This window comes from Heterodontus francisci, chromosome 6, assembly GCF_036365525.1.
Source record: "Heterodontus francisci isolate sHetFra1 chromosome 6, sHetFra1.hap1, whole genome shotgun sequence".
NCBI classification, from domain to species: Eukaryota; Metazoa; Chordata; class Chondrichthyes; order Heterodontiformes; family Heterodontidae; genus Heterodontus; species Heterodontus francisci.
This window is the reverse complement of record NC_090376.1, coordinates 130378977-130402387: the sequence shown is the minus strand read 5'-3', so window position 1 is coordinate 130402387 and position 23411 is coordinate 130378977. Positions and strand designations below refer to the sequence as shown.

Genomic DNA, 23411 nt, shown 5'->3' with positions numbered 1-23411 from the left:
TGTTTAACTTTATAATAGGGCCATTGTTTTCCTCATGAGAAAGGGTAAAGGATACAGTAGAACAATTATAAGAAAAGTTTAGAAAGGCCTTGACTTAACAGCAGTATCAATGATGGCAGCAAGGCTACCACAATACTTAATAGCACCAACTTTGGAGAGTTTCAACTGACTAAAAAGAATGCTTAAATTCTGGTTTAAAAAAAGGAGGATGGTAGACTCACTGCTACTATTTTAAATAGCTTAGATGCAGATTTTTTTTTAACATTGAGCAACTTCTGGTTTGCAGGCAGGAAAACCCAGGGCAGCAACATTCACTTGTTCCTTTAGTACATGACAGCACATTGCTTATAATGTCCTGCCCCCCGTTAATCATATCCCAATTAACAGAAGCCATCCGCATACACATTTTGGCAGGAACCAATCTCTTGTTCTCACGGTTAGCCTGCAGTCACTGAACAATGCGCTCAGTAGCCATAACAAGCCACTACCTGGAATTGTTGCGTTTCATATCCTGGTCATTTTTGTGTAGACAGCACAATAGCAGATTTAGATGTCCACATAACCTAACTAATTCTGAGATCCTAAACACACAGCATAATCCTTTTGTTAATGTCACTGTTTTACTCACTCGGTCTTTCTATCCAGTAAAATCCTACTATAGCAATAACTTACACAAAGTAGTGTTCAACCATTTGATTTGACCCAAAGAATCTTTAGAAGGGGACAGAGTACCCCAGCAATTATTTAACATTCATCTAGTCTTGTAAAAGAGTTGTGGGCGATGAGTTTGTTGCCCAGATGTACAAAGTTGTATATTGTCTTTTTTTTAAAAACAGCAGAATAAATTCTATTTGTAATTCATCAAGAAAAGGCAAGATGAAAAGTTTCAGTTCCAAGAATTTATCTTCTGCATTATGCACACAATGTAAAGGTTTGCTACTGCTTCCCAATACTGTGAAGTCTTTTATACATATTGTTCTGAATTTTTGCCAGGTTTGTTTTCAGGTCAGAAACCCGCCTCTGGTGGGAAACTGATTAAAGTCACGATTTTCACAGGGGCGAACCCTTCATTAATATAGAGACAGGCTCCCTGTCTAATTAGAGCCAGTGGGGACAGAATGGGGGGTGGGTGAGATGAAGTGTATGACTGATTTAGATACTTCACAACAGCCAACACTGAGGCTGCTGGATGTCCTAAGGGAGAAATCTGCTGATTTTGCCAAAACCTTCCACTGCACCAGATAAAAGTGAGGTGTCACAGGAGAGCCAGAGGCCAGGCACCTGGGGAAGGGCTGCCCCTCGCTTCATCGACGCCGACCAGGATGTAATGTTGGAGACCGTGAGGGAGAGGAGGGAGCTCCTCTTTCCAGAGGGTGCCAGGAGAAGTCTACCTCACCAGGCAACAGAAGCACCTCTCTGTTCAGTGTCATCTCCCTCCACCTTCAATTTCCCTTCATCTCTCACCTCCTGCTCCTCCCCAATGCACTGTCTTATTCCAGGGTCTCACCATCCTCAAGGTCCACACCTCTCTGGAGGCCATGTTATGGAGAGTGCAGTAGACCACCACAATGTCAGAGACCCTTGCAGGAGAGTATTGGAGGTCACCACCCAACTGGTCAAAGTACTGGAATTGCATCTTCAGAAGCCCAATGGCCTGTTCAGTGGTTGTCCTATTGAGCAGGTGGCATTGGTTGTATTGCCTCTGTGCTGCTGTCTGGAGCTCCTGCAGAGAGGTGAGTAGCCATGTCTTCAAGGGATATCCCTTGTCCCTGAGGATCTATTCACACACTTTGGGGGTTGGAGTGAAGATCTGAAGCAGCCTAGACAGGCGGAGGATGAAGGAGTCATGGCAGCTGCCAGGAAAGTGATCGCACACACGGAGGGAAGTTTTGTTGTGGTCACAGACAAGTTGGACTTTGAGGGAGTGGAAGTTCTTCCTGTGAATGGATCTCAATGGCTAGTAAATCAGTGCATTGATGGCCACATGTGTGCAAATGATGATACCCTGCACCTGAGAAATTCAGTGATGGCAGTGAAACCCAATGCTTTCTGTCCCCGTAAGGCTGCGTCTGTCATGAAATGAATGTACTGTCCAATTCTGGTAAAGAGGGCTTCAGTGACCAGCGAGATGCCACTGAGGTCCACAGCTGATCCTTGGAAGGAACCAGAAGTGAAGACATTCAAGGCCTCAGTGACTTTGTCTTAAGGCAGCAGAGAGACAGGGAAGCTTAGGCAGGAAATATCACAGCTTTTATATAATTATTATACATTATTGAACAGCATGTCAATGCCATTTAAAAACTCAAATAGAACACACTGCAGCCAATCAGATGTGCAGTATTTTGGGCATCACGCAGAATGGCAAGATAGAATTGATAACACTTGGACTATAAATAATATAAATGGGATTTGTATTTCAGCTAGATCTTGAACTAGATCTGTAGCAACTCCAACATATTTTTTATTTGAATGTAACTAGTTGTTAGGGTTATATGCTTGAAGTTTTTAAGATCAGATACAGATCAGCCATGATCTAATTGAATGGCGAAGGAGGTTGGAGCGGATGAATGGTCTCCTCCTTTTCATAAGCATTAAAATGCACATTTCAAACTCCTTCACTGTCTTATTCCACCTTGTCTCGACAACCTTCTCCAGCATTACATCAACTCCTACTTCATTTAGTTATTCAACTCTGACAGGTCCCCCCCATCACCCATCAATGGTAGAACCTTCAGCTGTCTCGGCCCTACCATGTAGTATTCCCTTCTGCCTCCCCCCACCTCATTGATTCTTTCCTCAAACCCCATCTTTTTGACCATTTTTGATTAACTTTCTTAACTCTGGACTCAGGGGACATCACATGCTTTCGTGTTACTTCTATTATCTAACTTCTTCTTTCTCCTCACCTACCCCCGTCATGTAAAGCACTTTGGCTCATTTTCAACAATTACAGCTGCTATATAAATGTAAGTTGTTGGGTAAATGAAACGCTAAGGCTGCAAAATGTAGTCTTGATATGGACTGACAGATGGAAAGTTCTCAATATGTGGGCTGAGGGAAATCTAGAGGCAGTGGGTTAGTGGCTTTCAAACACAAACTATGTAGGTTTCAATCTTTCAATTTAAAGTGGTATAATTTCCTGTTTTTTTAAGCTTTAGTAAAATCACTCAGTAAATCAATGTTTTCCCACTACTGTACTCTGAAGATATTGTCAGAGGACGGAGGTGGATGGGTGGGCGGACAGTGCTCTGAAGTGTCTCAGCTTGTTCAGGACATTCTAAGCTAGATTTACATCTTTGTCATCTGGGCAGAATGGATTGCCTGCTTATAGTGGAACTCTGCCTCATTTTCATTCCATTGAAGACAAAAAGCTACCTCAATCATTTAAAATAAATGATTTGTTTGCTTGACAACACTGGGAAAAAATGCCATATTTCTGGTGCCAAGCTGATTTATTATGCACCATCTTTGAAGATTGGTTCAAGTGTGTGTTTTACAGTTGCTGCCACTTACAGCAGTTGAAGAAAGTTTTGAATGAAAAATCAGAGAATGCCCAGTCACTCTCTCAAGTGTTCTGAATGCCTTACTTTTATTGGAGTCGACTCATAGTGTAACTCAGGGGCATAACAATAGCATCTTCCTTGGCATCGGGACCTGAGGTACGTGCCCTTTGCACATGTCCTTCTTCAAATCTCTGCAATGGTGGACTGAGCTAACACTTGGTGAGAGGAGGCCTGACTACATACTGAGTGAACAAACAGAGCAACAGTTAGGGTCAGATTCACTTCGTTCAATTGGACAACCCTGGCTGGAAGTTTACACTATGCGTGAGGCCCCACCCACCAGCAAAAAAGTCATAGGTGAGCGCGCCTCTGCCAGGCCTGGGGAGCCACACCAGGATTTTACATTCCCCAGGCTCTTAATTGGCCTTGGGAGGGACTTCGCCCCTCTGAGGCAGGAAGTCCTGTCTCCAAGAACTGCCAATCAGCGGGCCGGCAGCTCTCAGTCCCAGCAGCACCACCGGGAGCAGTGGCCACTGCTGAGACTGCAGCCAGCTTCAGCAGCAAGAGGGACACCGGCCCAGAAACAAGGTAGGTGTCTGGAGCCTCGCTGGAGACAATTGGCCAGTCCCCGATGAGGCAAGGGGAGTTGGCGGCTTGGTGGGGGGGGCGGGTGGTGGAGGAGTGCGGCCGTTGAGCCGTGGAGGGGGCCCTCCATGGGGCACAGGGTGCCTGATCAGGAAGGACCCCCTCCAGCCCACAAGGAAGCAGCCAGGTTTTCCTTGGCAGCCTCCTGGGGGGGTCTGAGCTGCCCGCCCGCTGCTGGTAAAAAAAAATCAGCGATGGCGAGAAGAGTCCCTTAAGTGGCAGTTAATTGGCCACATAAGCGGCTTGATTGGCCTGGGATGGGCGGGCCATTTCTCGCCACCACTGCCCTTCGAAGATTTGCAGCGGGGGGGGGGGAGGCATCATGAACGGCACCCCCCCCCCACCTCCCACTTAATTTCACGATCCCCCACCCCCCACCCCATCACCACCAGCCCGGTCCTGCGGAGGAGGAGACGTAAAGTTCCTGCCCATATCTTTGTGTAACGATAACAAAATTAATAACATACGCCATGCTTCCCCTTGATCACTTTACTTGATTTCAACAGGAGATCTTCTCGCTGTTCCTCCAGCATCTATGACTTTGAGCCTGCCTAAAGCCTTTGTAGTTTTGAGTTTAAAAGCTTCCCTGCCCTTGCAGCCTTCCTTTGTTTCTAGAAGTACATCTCTTTTTATCTCCCCTCTGTTTGCTTACATGAAGGGATCAAAAAACTTTGCAACACAATGGACGCAAGTTGTTTTTGTGATTACCCAGACAAGCCAACAGATTCCTAACTGTTTGGCCTCTGGGGAAAACAACTTCCAGTTAAATAGATGATTTTTAAAAAACAAACTTGATAATAAACTTCGCTTTAAAAAAAAATCGTTAACAGTAACTCTTTTATTTCCAAATCCTTTTTTTTGGAAAGTGGCAAAAAAACCCTGAAATATGCCATTTTCATTCATAATTACTGACCAGCTAACAAATTCAGCTGTATAGAGTAACACCAATATTCCCAGCCAGAATGGAGATGATCAGGTAATTCCCCCTCAATCATGCCTGGAGACTGCACTGCCAGAACAGATTGTGACTGATTTCGCACACATAACTTGTATCAACTATCCTCTGCTTACTGCACTTTACTGGAGAAATTGATGTGACTTTATTGGGAGACGTTGTTATAATTTCAGTCATGAGTTCTGTTTCCACTAGTTTGCCTTTTCAAATAGGCTCTGTAGACTGTTGTGCGCTGTGACGCTATTTGCTGAGTAAATAGACATAGTTTGCTTTGCTGTTTTCTTAATAATAGACTGTTTGCTGCCCCACCTCCAACTCATTGGCTGACAAAGCAGTGTCAATATACACTTTGAACAAAATCACAGAAATGCACAGCTTTTTAAAGGTGTCATTTTTGTTCACTGTCATTCTTCCATGGAGAGATTTCACACCAGGTTTCAGAAACATATCCTCAGGACATCATTAAGTACTCCACAGCCAATGGATTGCTTTTGAAGTATAGGCACTGTTCTTATGTAGGCAAATTTAGCAGTCAATTTGTGCATAGCAAGTTCCCACAAACAACAGGGGTGATAAATTGCCAGTTAATCTGTTCAGAAAGTGTTGGTTGAGCGATAAATGTTGACCAAAATGACACAGTACTGCTTTGAATCGTGTTTTCGATATCTTTTATGTCCACCTGAATAGGCAAATGAGGCCTTCGTTTAACATATCATGGCACTTGCAATGTGTCAACCTAGATTATGTGCTCAGGTCCAGGAGCAGGACTTGAACTTGTGACCTCTTAGCTTTTAGCCAAATGCAAACCAAGCTGACACAGGCCGTTTATCCATATTCCTTAGCAGTGAAATCACTACAGGTTAGACAGTGATTTCTCTGTCGCTAAGAGGGATGGTCAAACTATGCCTCTAACAGCAAAACACCAACTGTTTGCCTCAGGTTCTGGCAGTGGAAATAGGGCTGAAACTTGGCCCACAAGAGAAGCTAATATGTAGAAGTAACAGTTTGAGAGCTGAACGATAAAACAGAGAGCTGCTAATAAATAGATATTTAAGTATTATGAAACAAGAAAGATGGAGAGAGGATTCAACAAAATAATTAAATCCAGTTTAACATTTTTAACTACTGTGCCTATTGTCCCTGCCACCCAACAATGTCATGAACATTAATAATACATATATCCCTATATTAGCTGCAACAGTTTATTGCTTTCTCCTGCAATATATTAACTCACACTAGAAAACGTATCATGTTGAATTTATTTGCCCAGTCAGGTTTACAAATTAAGTGTCTCCCTCAAATACTGGCTGAATTTTATTCTCCCGCTGTCGGGAGTGGCGACGGGCAAAAAAAAATGGTGGCCTGCAAGTGTGGGCCACGTACCGCCATGCCGCCACGATCTACCATGCAGTGGCTCAAGATAATATACCATTCGGGCCAACCCCACCCCCCCCCCCCCCTCATGTAGAGGGGGGCGGGCTCCGCGACGCCGGCAATGGTGTCAGCTGTCTGTGCACAGGCGCTAACGCATTTTTAAAGGGCAGCAAGATCTGCTGCTAATTTTAAATATTTAAAACCATATCCACCCAGTACACTGCAATAAAAATATCACCCCTCTCCCCCAATAAATTACAGATAATAGTTGCCCTCTCCCCCACCAAAAGACTTACGTACAAGACTTGACCTTTCCCCCCAAACTGTTCGAAGTGCAGAGGTCACCCCTTCGCCCCATCCCCTACACTATTAATGCACATTTGACCCCGTACTGCCTCCCCCCATCCCACCTAACTTCACTGAAATTCCTAAGTTCCCCCCTTCCCCACCTTAGTGGCACCAGCTTTCCCTGGATGGGAAAGTGAAGGCCCGTGAGTGCCGGCCGCCATTCAGAAGATCCCGGGCAGCAGGTAAGATCGCTGACAATTTTATTTAAATGTATTCATTTTCTTAATTTACATATTCATAGTCGGTTCTCGTCGCCCAGTGGCTGTGGAGGGGGGGTGACGCCACGGAGCCTCGCCGCTGCCAGGCTCCATGGCAGCCACTGTTGGTACAATCTACCGGCTCCCCTCCACCACAGATCCCGACATCAGAACCTCAACAAAATCCAGCCCACCATATTTGCAATGCTATAATCATTAGGGCTTGCTCTTTGGTTGCCAAATGAAATGAATTTGCATAGCCTTGGCCTAGTTTTTTGTGGGTGTGGACTGACAACATAAATGTGTTCCTCATTTGCCACTGATTGATAGTATTGAGTTACAAGGATGAGAGAAATGGAAATGCTGAACTGATACAGTGAGAGGTGTTCTAGGTTTGGGATGTAGCATATTGTTGGAACAGAGTAGCAGAGTGTTCAATGTTTGAACCAAGTGCCTGAAATGAGAAAGTATTCCAATTTCTAGTGTTGATATCCATCACGTTGATGAAAAATTAATAGATTCACGATATTTGTGTAATAATAATGTTATTAGAAATTGTCTTAACTGGTGTTGGATTGCCTTTACTTACTGCCTCATTCTCCCTGCTTTACTTGTTTTTGTCATTTGCTTGCATTACTACCACTTGTTCACATTCCATGCAGCATTCGAATTTTGCTGCATGGCTTCCACAACATCTGTCTTCACAGTCTGTCTCTCCTGCTCTCCTTAAACATTAATCCAACATTAGTAATTTGTCACTAATATGAAAAGCAAACTACTGCGGATGCTGGAAATCTGAAATAAAAACAGAAAATGCTTGTAATACTCAGCAGGTCAGGCAGCATCTGTGGCGAGAGAGACAGAACGATCTGATGAAAGGTCATCGATCTGAAACATTAACTTTATTTCTCTGTCCACAGATGCTGCCAGACCTGCTAAATACTTCCAAAATGTTCTGTTGTTTTTAGTTATTTGTTAATGTTTCCACTGCCCTGTGTTCATTCACATTTCTTTAACTTCATTGTTTATCATTACTTTATAAGGTAAATGCACAAACCCTGCACTCCCAGCAAACAGCCATGCTCAAGAGAATGTGAGTCAGAAATTGAGCTACAATATCTTTTCTCCAATTTACATTTTCTTTAAGCGCAAGTCTCTGTTGGAGTGCAGGATTCATAAATTTATTTAGTGTAAACATTTTTTAAATCCCCTACGGTTTCTTATTAGTTGCTACTTAAGATCTTTTCTCATTTTGGTTATCTATTTTCTATTAAACTGATTTTCCACTTATGATCAGCTGTTTCAGTAGAGCTTTGACTGGTCTCTCTGATTCTCTGCCTTTGCTTTTTGTTCTTTTCCACTGGCTCACTGAATTCTTCTTTTCTCACAAACTTTATTTTGACTTTTGATACTTGTCAATTTCTGACGTTTTCTTCTTATCCAAAATTTACAAGCTGTCTTTCTCGCTCACTATCTCCTCCCACACCGTCTTTCTAACTTCCTGTCTTCTGAAGATTTCTTGAATTGACCTCTTCTGGATTTGTAGGTTTAACTGATGCCCATAAACCTGTACTGTCCATGACCTGACGACCTAAGAGCTTGTGACTCAAGCTTTCAGTGCACATCAAATCCTTTTAGTGAGCATGTAATTCGTCACCTTATACATTAAAACCCCTCATCCACTTATGTGTGATTACATGCCTAACTGATTCAAAACAAGTAGTAAATGAGCACAGGTAAAAGACAGAAGAAACAAGAGAAAATTAAAGATCAAAAGAAAAAAATGCAAAGAACAAATAAGTGCATTTTGGTAACAGGAATAAAGAGGCCACAAATTCCTTAGAAAATAAGAGTTTAAATGGTATAGGGGAGCAAAGAAAGGGATAGAGAGCTACACATTCACAAGTCATTAAAAGGAGCAATGCAAATTAACAAGGCCGTAAAAATTCAAACACAGCACTGGGATTCATTTCTAGAGGAATAGAATTAAAAAGCAGGGAAGTTATGTTAAACTCCTCTACTACCCTGGTTGGACCATACTCAAGGTCTGCTCACTTGTGTGCTTATGAATGTGTACTTCCAGTAGAAGATCACCATATGGCACCCAAGAACTTTCCTGGATGATTTTCTCCTCATTAATCTGGGAACAATGACAACCATTATTGCACCCATTCTACTGCCCTGGCCTGAGACTAACTAACTCAGCACAGACCCGGGAACTGAGCCTGGGCCATCTCTGACTCCTTGGCTGTACTTCCCAAAGGTTCAACTGGTTAACATGGTGACGATTCCCTGTGGGTGAACAGGGGCACTTGAACTGGAAGGGTTATAACTTTTTACTTTTTAAGATTTTCTGTACATCCGTGGAGTCAATAAAGATTTTAAAAAAACAAATCACCCATGTTTCTAGAAATATTTCTCATGTTGAAAACATAGGTTGAACTGGAGTAGCTGAATTGGGAAAAATGCTATCAATAGTAGAGAATTCTAACCAATAATTTCTGAAGATACAAATACCTAAGCAGGTAGGATTCAAACACCCACACAATATGTAAAAGTCAGAAGGAGTCTAACCATGAGCTTACTTTTAAAAATCAACCATCAAGAACTGTGGAGAATCTTAACATTCTCTTTATTCCAGCTATGTAGAACAATAAGAATACTTTCATTAATTAAACAAAATCTTTTTATAGTGTCAACTGTAGCTTAGTTGATTGTACTCTCGCCTCTGAGTTACAAAGTTCTAGCTTCCAGTCCCACTCCAGGACCTGAGCACAAAAATCAAGGCTGACACTTGCAGTACTGAGGGAGTGCTGCCTTTAAAATGAGATTTTAAGCCAAGGTCTTGTCTGCCCTCTCAGTTGGGCAGAAAAGATCCCATGGTACTATTTTGAAGAAGAGCAGGGTGGTGGGGTGGGGTGGGGTGGGGGGGGGGGGTGGGTTCTCCCCAGTGCCCTGGCCAATATTTATCTCTCAATCAACATCACAAAAATAGATTATCTGGTCATTATCACATTCGCTGTTTGTGGGCGCTTGCTGTGTGCAAATTGGCTGCTGCAGTTCCTACATTACAACAGTGACTACACTTCAAAAGTACCTTGTTGGCTGTAAAGCACTCTGAAACATCCAGTGGTCATGAAAAGTGCTATGTAAATGGAAGTCTTTTTTATTTAAACAGTGACATAATTTGGTGGATTGACTTGAAGGAATTACTGAGGCTGACTGTTGAAGAACTGAATAACACATGAATAAATTCAAGAATGATTCAAACTTATCTGTAAATGTTCCTACCAGTTGTTTAGAAATGATGACAACTTTGCAAAGTTTACAATTTGGTTAAACACTTGCTATAAAGGGTTTTTTTCCACATTAAGTTAAATGGCAAAGATCTGAAGGTAGCTCATGGATACAACCATTTCGACCTTTAATGTAGCATTTCCACCAAGACAGACCGAGAATGTTTGCTGTCAATGCACAAGGATCTCTGGAGCACAGACAATTAATTTATCTAAAAGTTAAGGCAGATCTCTGGGGATATCATCAGATGAGCAAAAAGATGATTATAATGGACTGAATTTTAAAAAGGCTATTGATCAGCGTTCTTTTGGACTATGACCATCAGAATTCTGTTTGTTGTTTATTTTTTAAACATTAATTCTGGTAAAAGTCAGTTTGAGCCTAAATTACACCATGAGAATTAAGCATAAGAATGCTCATTTGTCTGAAATTCCCCTCTCCACCATCTAGGAGAAGTATTGATTCAACACCTCTGCTAAAATAGCAAAGCAAGGGATTTCAGATGAATGCATTTTATTCATGCACGAGTATCCCACAGTTCGATTTCAGGGCCTTATCTTTCTTAGTGATAAGTGTTGCAGTTTAAATGTCAAATGTTTTCACTTGGAATGATCTGTGGTAACAACATACGAATGAGAAAGAGATGTTCTAAGATGGTACCCGTTGGATGTTTTTCTTTGAAATTTGTCACAAATTATTGGCCCAGCAACCAGGCAACCACAACCTAATTGTGAGTGTACAGCAAAAGCTCAAGCATGAACTTAGGAAGATCTAATTAAAGGCAAAGTGCATATTATGCACATGAACATCTTTTTCCAATTTTCTTTTTCCAAGATCTGACAGTGGAATGCCAAAAACTTTTCCTTATATATTCAGCAACTAGAATTAGTAACAGGTTATGCTGTAGTTACTGCCTCGGTACTTTTTGTTAGTATAGGTTAGATGATGGACAGCCTGGTGATGGGAGCATTTTATTAAAAAGGACCATATGTATAACCATGGATTAATTCCTAATCACCTCGTGAAACCCTGTTGGTAATGAGGAGATTACTGCCTTTAGTTCCTGGGCACTGACTGGAGGTAAGCATTGAGTAATTTGTGCTCTTGTTTTGGCATTTGGATGTCCCAAAAGCATGGGCCAATGCACAAATGCCCCTCAACCGTAAAGGAGCACCCAACCTTCACAGCCAGAGAGTCTTTGCTTCAATTTGTTTCTTCTTTATTACTTAAAAGGGGGTCAGACTCTTCACCAGCCACCATCAGTACCAGACGTTGTGGGAGAGAATAATTGACATTATGGAAAAGGATGAAATTTCAAAATCATATTATCTTATTTTCATAATCTAACTGTCCATTTGAATATTTCTACAAACCTCACTACTAACTATCTTCTGTGTTCTATCAGAATGTTGGGGATTTGATTAGCCTTGTTAAAATGCTAGCTTAAAGATGGTTTAAAATGAAAAGTAACGTTTATTTTCGTGGCTAGTCATATATTTTAGCCAATACAGCTGTAATCAAGTTATTTGTCAAATTGCCTCCTATGTACTTGATCTTCAGATATATTTCTTCAAAAACTTACGTTGATTCTTATTTTTGTACTTTTTTAGATAAAAATACTAAGTGATTCTTATTTCTTTTTTATGTTAACAGTCTCCACGAGCCTCTAACTTTTCAGATATGGAAGCTGTACCTATTTTGCTTAACAATGTGAAAGCAGAGCCTCCAGAGGATTTGCTATCAACCGATCAATATCAGACACAAACTGAGCCAGTGGACTTGTCCATTAACAAAGCCCGGACATCACCAACAGCAGTATCATCGTCACAGTCCTCACCCAGCTCAGTGACAACAACCTCAGTCTCTTCAATGTCCTCTTGCTCTCCTCGATTGACTTCATCCCCAACTGTGATAACCTCAGTGTCTTCATCAACAGGATTGTCAACAGTATTAGCACCAGGCTCCATTGTGGCATCTTCACCGGCTGTTGGGGGCCAGCAGTACTTGCACATAATCCACCCAGTGCCACCTTCAAATCCTATGAACTTTCAGTCTAGCAAACTGAGTCACGTGCATCGTATTCCAGTGGTTGTACAGTCCCTTCCTGTGGTCTACACAGCCATGAGGTCACAGAGGAACCTCAATTCTACCATTGTACTCCCAATGTTAGAGGATGGCAGGAGTCAAATAAAAGGTAAGAGCACAGAAATAACACAGCTGTTGGGCACAATTAGAACGGGAAATAATATACTAGTGCAATGGGAAATTCTGGCAAGATGAAATGCAAATAAGTTTTCATCCAACTATTCAGTTGAAGGTATTTGAATATTAAGTAAAACTGTAGCACAGCTCTTTACTTGCTTTACCAGATATAAGCACATACAAATTTGTATTCATCCTCCATCCTTTTAATTTATATTCTCTTTCCCTCTATAGATTGCCTGCATGTATGCACCATTCCCTAACTAAGTTGTTAGGCAGTTGATCTGCACACAGTTCAAAAGGAGGTGTATAATTTTTGTCTCTGATTTCCAACCCCCACCTTCCCTCCCCCATCCCCAATAGTTAAGTATCTCATTATGCTTGCTGGCTCCCCAAATGGGCTGACTGAGGTAGAGCTTCACCCTAATGAGGAAGGAGGAAACTTTCATGGTAAACATATATAACCTACCTCTCCCAAGTAGTATCCTGGGAGACTAAGCACACCCATCACCATATTGCCTGCATAATCAGTCAGTCTTTGTAAACTGCTCTGCACCATTCACCACTTTATTTTGCTGCTTTGAAGCACAATGTCCCGTACCAATCCAAGTTGTAAAATAATACAAGTGGACCTCCAATGTTACTGTTTACACTGATGCAAGGAAGGGTGGGCAGGTTTGCACTTTCGCAAAATTTGTGAGGGATGTGCTGTGACAACGAGCTGTTTTATGATTTCTAGCATCGGTCAACATTTAACAGATAAAAGTAAAAATAATGGATATTTTATTGTTTGTGGTTATGGATTTGCCTGGTAGTTACAATATCTTCTTCCCACACACTAATGCAAATGTAGGCATTTTCCTAAGAGGGAGATTGCATTAATTGTTGGATTGAACAGGAAGCAAACAATAATTTGGGTGAATCGTCCTTTGCGATAAGTATTAAGGTCATTCATGTTTATTGTTAATGCATAAAGATGTCATCTGCAATTACACATGGCAATGAACTGACAATGGTTATTTGAGTCCATGGAGAAAGCTAAATAAAATGACACCTATTTTCCATCTTTATGACTGAAAATGAATCATTCCACTATTGGATTACCTCTTGCTGTGATAAAATTGCAAAATGGCAAGTGAAAATGAACTTTTCAGGAACCCAAGGCAAAACATTGATGAGAAGCACTGAAAGAGATACAGCAACATCCTTAGAGAGCTTTCCACGAAAGACCCACCAGCATCATGACAATGAAATATCAAGGTTGAAGTTGCCAAAAAAAATCATCAAATTAATCCCGGGGATATGGATATAGAAAAGTGTAATAGAGGTGGCAGAACCTTAAAAAGGGAAGTTACAGGCATATTCTGGGGGAAGAGGAGACCCAATCAACAGAATGCCTTTGATACTGGTATTTAGATTCTCTGTATATACACGACATACAGATACCAAACACATGTAATATAGCATAAATTAACAACCATAACTTCATGTAGAGATTTTGTTATGATCCCTAATATTCATAGCTCTCATATCTGCATTCTAAAAATTAAAATTAAAAACAATTCAAATCTAAATTTTTTATGATGCAGGTTTGCAGGCAACTTTTAAAATACATGATTATTTATGCAATTATATATTCACAGATGGTTCATTGTCATCATTACATACTGATAGCTCACCCAGGAATAAACCCAGCATGATTGCTGAAGAAGCAATCTCCAAAATTTCTATGGAGAAAGGGGTGCAGTCCAAAATTCTCTGATACCAACATTATCCCCAAAACAATGAAGAGCCACCAGGGCAGGCAGTTCCATAGAGCTACTGTCTGGAGAGGCTGTTATGAAAGTAACAATTTGCAAGAGAGGAAAGGGGAATAAACAGTGGGAGGGAGGCATGCATTAAGTTGGAAACCGCCCACCGTACATCCAGAGCAGTAGGAAACAGGGAGCAATCATAGGCACTGGAAATATCAATGTTATTATGAAAGCTTTTTGAAAAGAAAATATAAAAAGAAACTGCACGATGACATCAGTTTATGTCATGTATGCATCACAGCTTGACTTAATCACCCAAGCAGAATAACTATTGAATTAAACTGTTGACTATTTCAGTGGAAAAACAGGCACCCTGCTCTGTGCAATTCATGGATGAAGGCGATTAGAGCTAATTGGTGCCTTCCTATGTTCAGTCTGGTGGAATGAATCCCCCAGTACCACTGTGGCTGATGTGCCAGTTCCCTCCGAGGCTGACTCTATGGCGTTTCCTTTCACAGATTCAGTTTTGAACTTCTAATTTTTCTGTTTAGGCCTGTATTTCTATGAATTGTTCACTTGTAACTCAAATATATCTTTTCTGCTAACATGCAAAAAAGTTATGTTCTTATTTTATTGACTTTGTTCCATAAAATGTTGGCTTTGATCACGTTTGTGTGCCGGTCCGTCTTGCTTCCTGCAGACAGCCAGATACCATTTAAATCAAAAAGCAAAGTGCGCCACACAAGACAAATTAAACCATGTCCACCAATTTCAGTTCCTGAATATAATTTATATGAGAGGCAGTGGATTTTCTAGGCAGCAGGATTAGACCTGCCAGTATGATAGAGGTGAGTCAGATTCGAGAAATGAAATGGGAACTATTTCACTGGAGCCCTGGTTCAATTCACAGTGAATGCAATCTTCCAGCTAGCCCTTAAATGGCTTTGTTTTGATGCGCCCAAAGAATGAAAATCACCCCTTATGATTTCCTGTCCATCTAGCATGAAATTGCAATGTGTCTCTCTGCTTGCCCATCTGCAGCGGGTTTTAGTTGTAAGTTAAAGCTTTGATATGTGCCCTGTGCAGTATGGCCATGCATAATAAGCAATGAAGGAACTGCAGTAAATATGTAACAAGGTTGACAGACATCACTTTGGAGTGTACATACCTGCAGTGTACATATGTATCTGGTGTACAGCACTATTAGGAAGTCGCATCTTAACATATTTCTTGCCATTTCTTTCAGCGTATGTTTCCAGGTGCAACAGCGACTGTAGCCCAGAGTTGGCCTTTGCTGTCACTTCCTGCATTGCTGTTCTCTGTGCTAAGTGAGACAAGCCTTATTATTATCCACCTTAAGCAGTACTTTGCAGTCCTTCAAATATGTGTTTGGATGCTGTACTATTCTATTACTTGTCCACACACATTGGCCAGAATTTTACGTTGGGTGGGAGGCCCTGCCCACCGGCCGATAAGTCAGTGGCGAGCCTGCCTCCACTGGGCCTGGGGAGTTCAGCCAGGATTTTTCGCTCCCCAGGCCCTTAATTGGTCTTGGGCGGGTCCTCCACCTCCTTGAGGCAGGAAGTCCTGCCTAATGGAGCTGCTGTCTATCAGCGGGCCTGCAGCTCTTAGTCCCAGCAGTGCCACTGGGAGCAATGGCCACTGCTGGGACGACACCCAGCCATCGCAAGCAAGGTGAAGGACTGCCCTGGAAGACAGGTAAGTTTTTAGGGCCTCATCAGGGACAATCGGCCGGACACCGGCGAGGCAAGGGGGGGGTTAATTGGGAGGGGGGGGGGCGGGGGGAGTGTTTTGCATTGGGGGCAGTTGGGGCTTTGGGGGCGGCCCTCCATGGGGCAAAAGGTGCCCGATCAGGAGGGCCACCTCCCAACCCGCAAGAAGGCTGCCTGGTTTTAACAGGCAAGGTTCTTGAGGCTTTTGCCGACTGACCATTGAGGGTTAAATACCTGCGGTGGTGAGAGGAAGCCCTTAAGTGCCAGTTAATTGGCCACTTAAGGGCCTTGATTGGCCTGGGGTGGGCGGGCCGTTTCTCGCCACTGCCCCACGTAATATTGCAATGGGGGTGGGATGGGGTCGGGAACGGCCCACCCCCCGCCTCCCATTCAATTTTACACCCCACCCTCCACCACCAGCCTGCTTTTTTGGGGGCCATAAAATTCCGGCCTTCATTTCTGACATTCACTTTTTTTTGCCATCCGCTGGCTTTTGGGAATTTGCCTAACATAGTTTATGGATGGTAGGAAACAGGCTTTGTCCCATATGCAGCCACTTATCTTTAAGTGACCCTATGTCTTTAAATGCTACCTGCAGCCCTTCAAGAACTGAGGTGATGTCAGGAAGCATTTCTTCACACAAAGAGTCGTGGAAATCTGGAACTCTCTCGCCCCCCAAAAAAAGCTGTTGAGGCTGGGGGGGTCAATTGAAAATTTCAAAACTGATATTGATAGATTTTTGTTCAGAAAGGCTATTAAGTTTTATGGAACCAAAGTGATAAATGGAGTTAAGATATAGATCATCCATGACCTAATTGAATGACAGAACAGGTGCAAGGGGCTGAATAGCCTAATCCTGTTCCTACATTTAGTTCCCAGCAGGAAACTCAGTTTAGATCAGGAGCTCAACATGCATATGAAATTAGAACTGACCCATAAGGGTTGGATGTGCACTAGTCTTGGTGAGAATTGAAAAATATACTCCAGATTATGATTTCCTTACTTTGACCTTGTTAAAGCAGCTTTTAATTGGTGCTGATAAATTTTTTTTTAAAGTACAATATGAAAAGCAAAATTGTTACTCAAGTTAATATCCTTTTAGATCTGGTATTCTATGTATTTCCATACTTTGGTCTTCGCTTTTAGATGGGCAAGGTTGAACAACCTGCCACCTGATCTTGTGTGGAGGAAAATTCTTTCTTCTGAAGACTTGAATGCATGTGAGAGCAGCAGGGAGAAGAAGATCCCAAACAGTGTAGGTGCGAGAACACAGCCCTGTTTCACGCCACTCAGGATTGGAAAGGGGTCTGATGAGACGCCGCTATGCTGAATTGTGCCTTTCATATTGTCATGGAATGAGGTGATGATACTTAGTAGCTTTGGTGGACATCCGATCTTTTCTAGTAGTCTGAAGAGACCACGTCTGCTGACGAGGTCAAAGGCTTTGGTGAGATCAATGAAAGCAATGTAGAGGGGCATCTGTTGTTCACGGCATTTCTCCTGTAGCTGGCGAAGGGAGAACAGCATGTCAATGGTGGATCTCTTTGCTCGAAAGCCACACTGTGCCTCAGGATAGACACGCTCAGCCAGCTTCTGGAGCCTGTTTAAGGCGACACGAGCAAAGACTTTCCCCACTATGCTGAGCAGGGAGATTCCACGGTAGTTGTTGCAGTCACCGCGGTCACCCTTGTTCTTATAGAGGGCGATGATATTGGCATCGCGCATGTCCTGTGGTCTAAAAGTGAAGACCAAAGTACGGAAAGTCCTCATCAGGGAACTCCTCTTTGCTGATGATGCTGCATTAACATCTCACACTGAAGAGTGTCTGCAGAGACTCATCGACAGCTTTGCGGCTGCCTGCAATGAATTTGGCCTAACCATCAGCCTCAAGAAAACGAACATCATGGGACAGGACGTCAGAAATGCTCCATCCATCAATATCGGTGACCACACTCTGGAAGTGGTTCAAGAGTTCACCTACCTAGGCTCAACTATCACCAGTAACCTGTCTCTCGATGCACAATTAAACAAGCGCATGGGAAAGGCTTCCTTTGCTATGTCCAGACTGGCCAAGAGAGTGTGGGAAAATGGCGCACTGACACAGAACACAAAAGTCCAAGTGTATCAAGCCTGTGTCCTCAGTACCTTGCTCTATGGCAGCGAGGCCTGGACAACGTACGTCAACCAAGAGCGACCTCTCAATTTATTCCATCTTCGCTGCCTCTGGAGAATCCTTGGCATCAGGTGGCAGGACCGTATCTCCAACGCTGAAGTCCTCGAGGTGGCCAACATCCCCAGCATATACACCCTACTAAGCCAGCGGCTCCTGAGATAGCTTGGCCATGTGAGCCGCATCGAAGATGGCAGGATCCCCAAGGACACATTGTACAGCGAGCTTGTCACTGGTACCAGACCCACCGGCCATCCATGTCTCCGCTTTAAAGACGTCTGCAAACGCGACATGAAGTCCTGTGACATTGATCACAAGTCGTGGGAGTCAGTTGCCAACGATCGCCAGAGCTGGCGGGCAACCATAAAGGTGGGGCTAAAGTGTGGCAAGTCGAAGAGACTTAGCAGTTGGCAGGAGAAAAGACAGAAGCGCAAGGAAAGAGCCAACTGTGTAACAGCCCCGACAACCAATATTATCTGCAGCATCTGTCACTCTAGAATTGGCCTTTATAGCCACTCCAGGCGCTGCTTCACAAACCACTGACCACCTCCAGGCGCTTACCCATTGTCTCCCAAGACAAGGAGGCCAAAGAAGAAAATTCTATGTATTGAAATCCTAATTGTTATTTTCCAAAATTCAACTATTGTTTAAAATAATTAAACCCCATCGTACATTGAAATACATTGAGACGTTATACCGGACTCAAATTTAGGAAAATATCTTGGTGAGGAGGCTGAATTTCAATGTGACTGTAGTCATCTGCCCAAAAAATACTATTCCAACTTATTCAAATGATTGTCTTCCCTTAATAATTGCTTCAGTTGTACTTTAGATACAATAACAGTCATATTTAATGTTCTAAACACAATGCAAGCTAACAGTAATTATGGCTAATATTGGAAAATGGTGCTTGGCACTTATGCAGTAACATTAATGTATGTAAGATGATATAGAATGCTCTCTTCCAGCCGTAAGATTTAAAAAAACAATTATTACAAGGTACATTTCAAACATCTCATTTCTATTTGTGTTCTATTAATGTGGAAGGGTAGAGGACTATTTTAGCTCAGATCATGATAGATGTGTGGAGTTATAGAGCCTGGTCAGAGTTTATTAGATTGAAGTAGCATGAAAAAAAGGAAGAGAAAAGCTGCTTTTGTCTGTAAGTTTTCATCACCTCGCCCCTTGAAATACGAGCTGTGATGCACTCAGAATCTTGCTTCTGCCAATAGCAACAGGAATCCGAATTGCTTCAAGAAGGCCGTAGTGCCCCAAGAGGTAGAAACATACTATTCCATTAAGAGTGTACAGTGAAGAAGAAGAGAAGGTAAAGATTAACAATTTTCCATCCTCAAATCGGCAGGAAGGATTAATGTAAACTCATCTCCTACAGTAGCTCGCAGCTCCTGAATTAGGTTCCTCGCCCTCGGAGATTACAACTTAACATCAACAGTGAAGTGTTTCGTCTCCAAAACTAAGGCAAGGAATCCCTAAACCTTGAGATCTCTGATCTATGCAGAGTTAGCTCATCTCAGCCAGAGGCACTACAAAAGGCCCGAAAGGCTGAGCGCGTGAGGTAAATAATCAGCCAAGGCTCCCACTTTAAATCGCCTTCCAGTTCACCATCGTTTTTGAACAGTCCCCTGGATCTTTAATGTAGGTACACTAATCGCAATACTTAGTTTACTGGTATAGAGTGTGTCAAATAGAACAAATGTTTATGGTAACCTAACATCTCTGGGGACATAAAGTAAGACCTCCCCATCCCCAGAACTTGGCTGGACCTTATACCTTTGGCATTATGCTGTACTTTTGCTTTAGAACATTTTCGTCATGTTATGAAAAGTTATAGACTGTAACCAGTGATTCCAATAAGAAAGTGTGCATGTGTGGTTTAGAGGATCGGGGTCACTGTGACTGCGCACACTGGAAAATATCTGCCAGCACCCACTGTCTTGACTCAAGCGTAAAGAATGATAAATTGAAATAAATAAATAAATAGGATCTATAGCACAGAAACAGGCCATTCGGCCCAACCAGTCCATCCTAGCATTTATGCTCCACGCGAGCCTCCTCCCATCTTTCCTCATCTAAAATCTATCATCATAACGCTTCTCCCTCATATACTTGTCTAACGCCCCCTTAAATGCATCTATACTATTCACTTCAACCACTCCCTGTGGTAACAAGTTCCACATTCTCACCGCTGTTTGAAGTTTCTTCTGAATTCCCTATTGGATTTCATGGTAACTATCTTATATTGATGGATGACCTCTAGTTATGCTCTTCCCCACAAATGGAAACATTTTCTTTGTATTCGCTTATCAATACCTTTCATAATTTTAAAGATCTCTATTAGGTCACCCCTCAGCCTTCTTTTTTCAAGAGAAAAGAAAACCAGCCTGTTCATCCTAATTTGTATCAACTGGTAGAGGGCATCTATCATCAGTGAAACTATACTATATCAAAAGTCAATGACATTGGGAGAGGAGGTGAGACTAATTCTGAGAATGTAAGAGCCAACATATTATAAAAGAAAACTCAAGTTAATAGTTAAAATGAAAAAAAAAGCATTGCACCTACAGAATCCTATGGAAAGTCATTTTAAGAAGTACTTGCTTTAAATTCAGTTGAGGATACCAGACAGAATTGGTTGAAAGTGGTTGAAAGAACAGTGGACCTGAATGAAATGCATATTATGGTGTAAATGTTAACGGAGTTTGTTGAACAGAAAACATTTATGATTATGATTAGAGATACAGCACTGAAACAGGCCCTTCGGCCCACCGAGTCTGTGCCGAACATCAACCACCCATTTATACTAATCCTACACTAATTCCATATTCCTACCAAACATCCCCACCTGTCCCTATATTTCCCTACCACCTACCTATACTAGTGACAATTTATAATGGCCAATTTACCTGTCAACCTGCAAGTCTTTTGGCTTGTGGGAGGAAACCGGAGCACCCAGAGGAAACCCACGCAGACACAGGGAGAACTTGCAAACTCTACACAGGCAGTACCCGGAATCGAACCCGGGTCCCTGGAGCTGTGAGGCTGCGGTGCTAAGCACTGCGCCACTGTGCTGGATCTTGCTGGATAAATAATAGCGAGTTGGTTATTGTTAATATGCAAATCAGCCAGCAAATTCGGAAGATTAAGAGATACAATGTGATTTGCAGGTCTCCAGAACTTGTTGATATTTTATGCTGTTCCTGTTTGCTTTGTGCAAAGAACTTGTTGGATTTGCTCATTAGTTGTCCATTAAGTTAGCCACAGAAAGTTATGTCTAGTAATTAACTGTGTTTAACGGTAATTAACCTTTTTAACAACATGCTGATTGTTAATGCCAGTGGCCCAGAACATGAAGAGTTTAAACTGGAGTCTCATTGCTTTAGGCGGTAAATTGCTCTTAGAGGTTTTTCTCTCTCGCTCTCTCTCGAGCCGGCATTTATGATTTGACTCTAATACACCCTCCTTCACACTTTATTTCTTTCTCAATCCTTAATCTGCATAGGTTAAGGAGATACACTTTTGGTCCCATCGTTTACTGAAATCCCAAATTCCCAGTTATCAGCTGGCACTTCCAGATGCCTCATTCCAGCACGATCATTGTATAAATTAATAATTCCTTGCTTTTAATTACCTTATTTTGAAACATGACCATGCACGCAGCTCTCAGGAAGACCTTACTCTTTGTACCTGTAATAATGAGCTCTAATGTAAGCCCTGTAGAATCGAAATTGTTACATTTTAAATATTGGCAACTTTAACTAATGGTAAGGCGTGACCAACATAATTTTGCACGAGACTGGAAAAATTTGCGGTCTTAGTTTTTTTAAGTTAACTACCCTGAACGCTTTGAAGGGATTGAATATATTTTCTGCCTTTGAAACACAGTTAATTTTGGCCAACAAAAAGTAATACTGTAATTGTAATTGAAACCAGGTCACCGGCCTGTTTTCTATTGCACATTCTTTTGAACTCCCTGCTCCGGCGAAGTGAATTAGTGTTCGGGAACTAATTTCTCAATAGGGGGTTTGATTTCCAACTGCTCAGATTGTGTTTTGATGGAGAAGGGGAATCGAAAGGACCTTTTAGGTTTTATTTATATACTTTTTATAATGTATATTTATGCAGATACAAAATGTCACTAAACTGTTGACTTTTGTTACGACCAGGTGACAAAGGTGTCTCGGGGTCTTTTCAGCCTTCACCTGGTCTTATTGTAACAGGGTTTAATTTTTAAACACACTGTATTTTGAGCTCCCCCCTTTGGTGAATCTTTGTTCACCACTTTCCAATTATAAGGCAAAGAAATGAGCACAAACAGGCTTTCTTAGGTTTAAAGAAGAAAAGTGAAATTTATTAAACTTAAACTCTAATTCGGTTAACGCCTACAGATATATGACATGCCCATGCTAGCGTGCACATACAATATACACATGCAAATAGGGACAGAAAAGAGCAGAAGAAAAAATAAAGTAGAGAGGTTTGAGGCAGTCTCCGAAGGGGGTTTCTTGTTACTATTTCTGTGTTTCCAGCTCACCGTAAAGCCTTTGATTGTAGACAGCTTTTACTTTTCATTGGGGCCCAGTATTCTTCTTAAACCTTGTTCACCTGGGAGACTTTTCTCTCTTTGAGTTCACATGTCTTCAATGGGCCGTCCGTTCCGTGGGAAAGAGATGGGAGCAGACAGGAGAGAGGTGTTCTCAGTCCAGGAGCATACAGCTTTCTCAGTTTCTTTCTCTCAGCAAGTTCAAATTCCAAAAACTCCAACAGTCAGTTAGTCATGTGACTAGACTGGTCTGACCCCCTTCTTCTGTGTATTGGGGAAGCAAGGACCGGGTCCCTTGTTCCAACACTGTCTGCTAGCATGCAAATGTCTTTCCAGTCAGGGGCTTGGCAATTCCTTGTGATAGGCCCTCTTTTCTTCCCAGCCACAATTTTAAGTTTTATTGTTCATGTGGCGAAATAATGTGTGCCTCAGTCTTGGCAGGTAGGGACTTGCATGACACTTTTGATCTGAAATGCCTGCAGTCTCCTAGAGTTATTGAAGCAGAAGGCAGTGCTGTGGAAGCAAGTTTTAATGCCAGCCTGGGGGAGCAGTAGTTTGTTTAATTAGGTGGAACCGACATTGCAAATTGGTGTTACCACAACCACTGAGGATACACACAGAAACTGGGCACTTCACTCAGAATGATTTGGTAAATTTGCTAGAATTGGAGCT

At 42.2% G+C, this 23411-nt stretch overlaps 1 protein-coding gene across 9 annotated transcripts in view; it reads left to right on the top strand.

Annotated features, from left to right (window-relative positions):
* The window catches only part of klf12b (Kruppel like factor 12b), a 238229-nt gene that overhangs the window by 135510 nt on the left and 79308 nt on the right, over positions 1 to 23411 (top strand). For all 9 annotated transcript variants that reach the window (XR_010975248.1, XM_068034302.1, XM_068034301.1 and 6 more), the window contains one exon: positions 11973 to 12513. Coding sequence is in view for 8 of the 9 variants with exons in the window: in XM_068034302.1 (XP_067890403.1) it covers positions 11973 to 12513 (541 nt within the window). In the remaining variant the exon portion in view is untranslated. The remainder of the gene's footprint in view (positions 1 to 11972; positions 12514 to 23411) is intronic.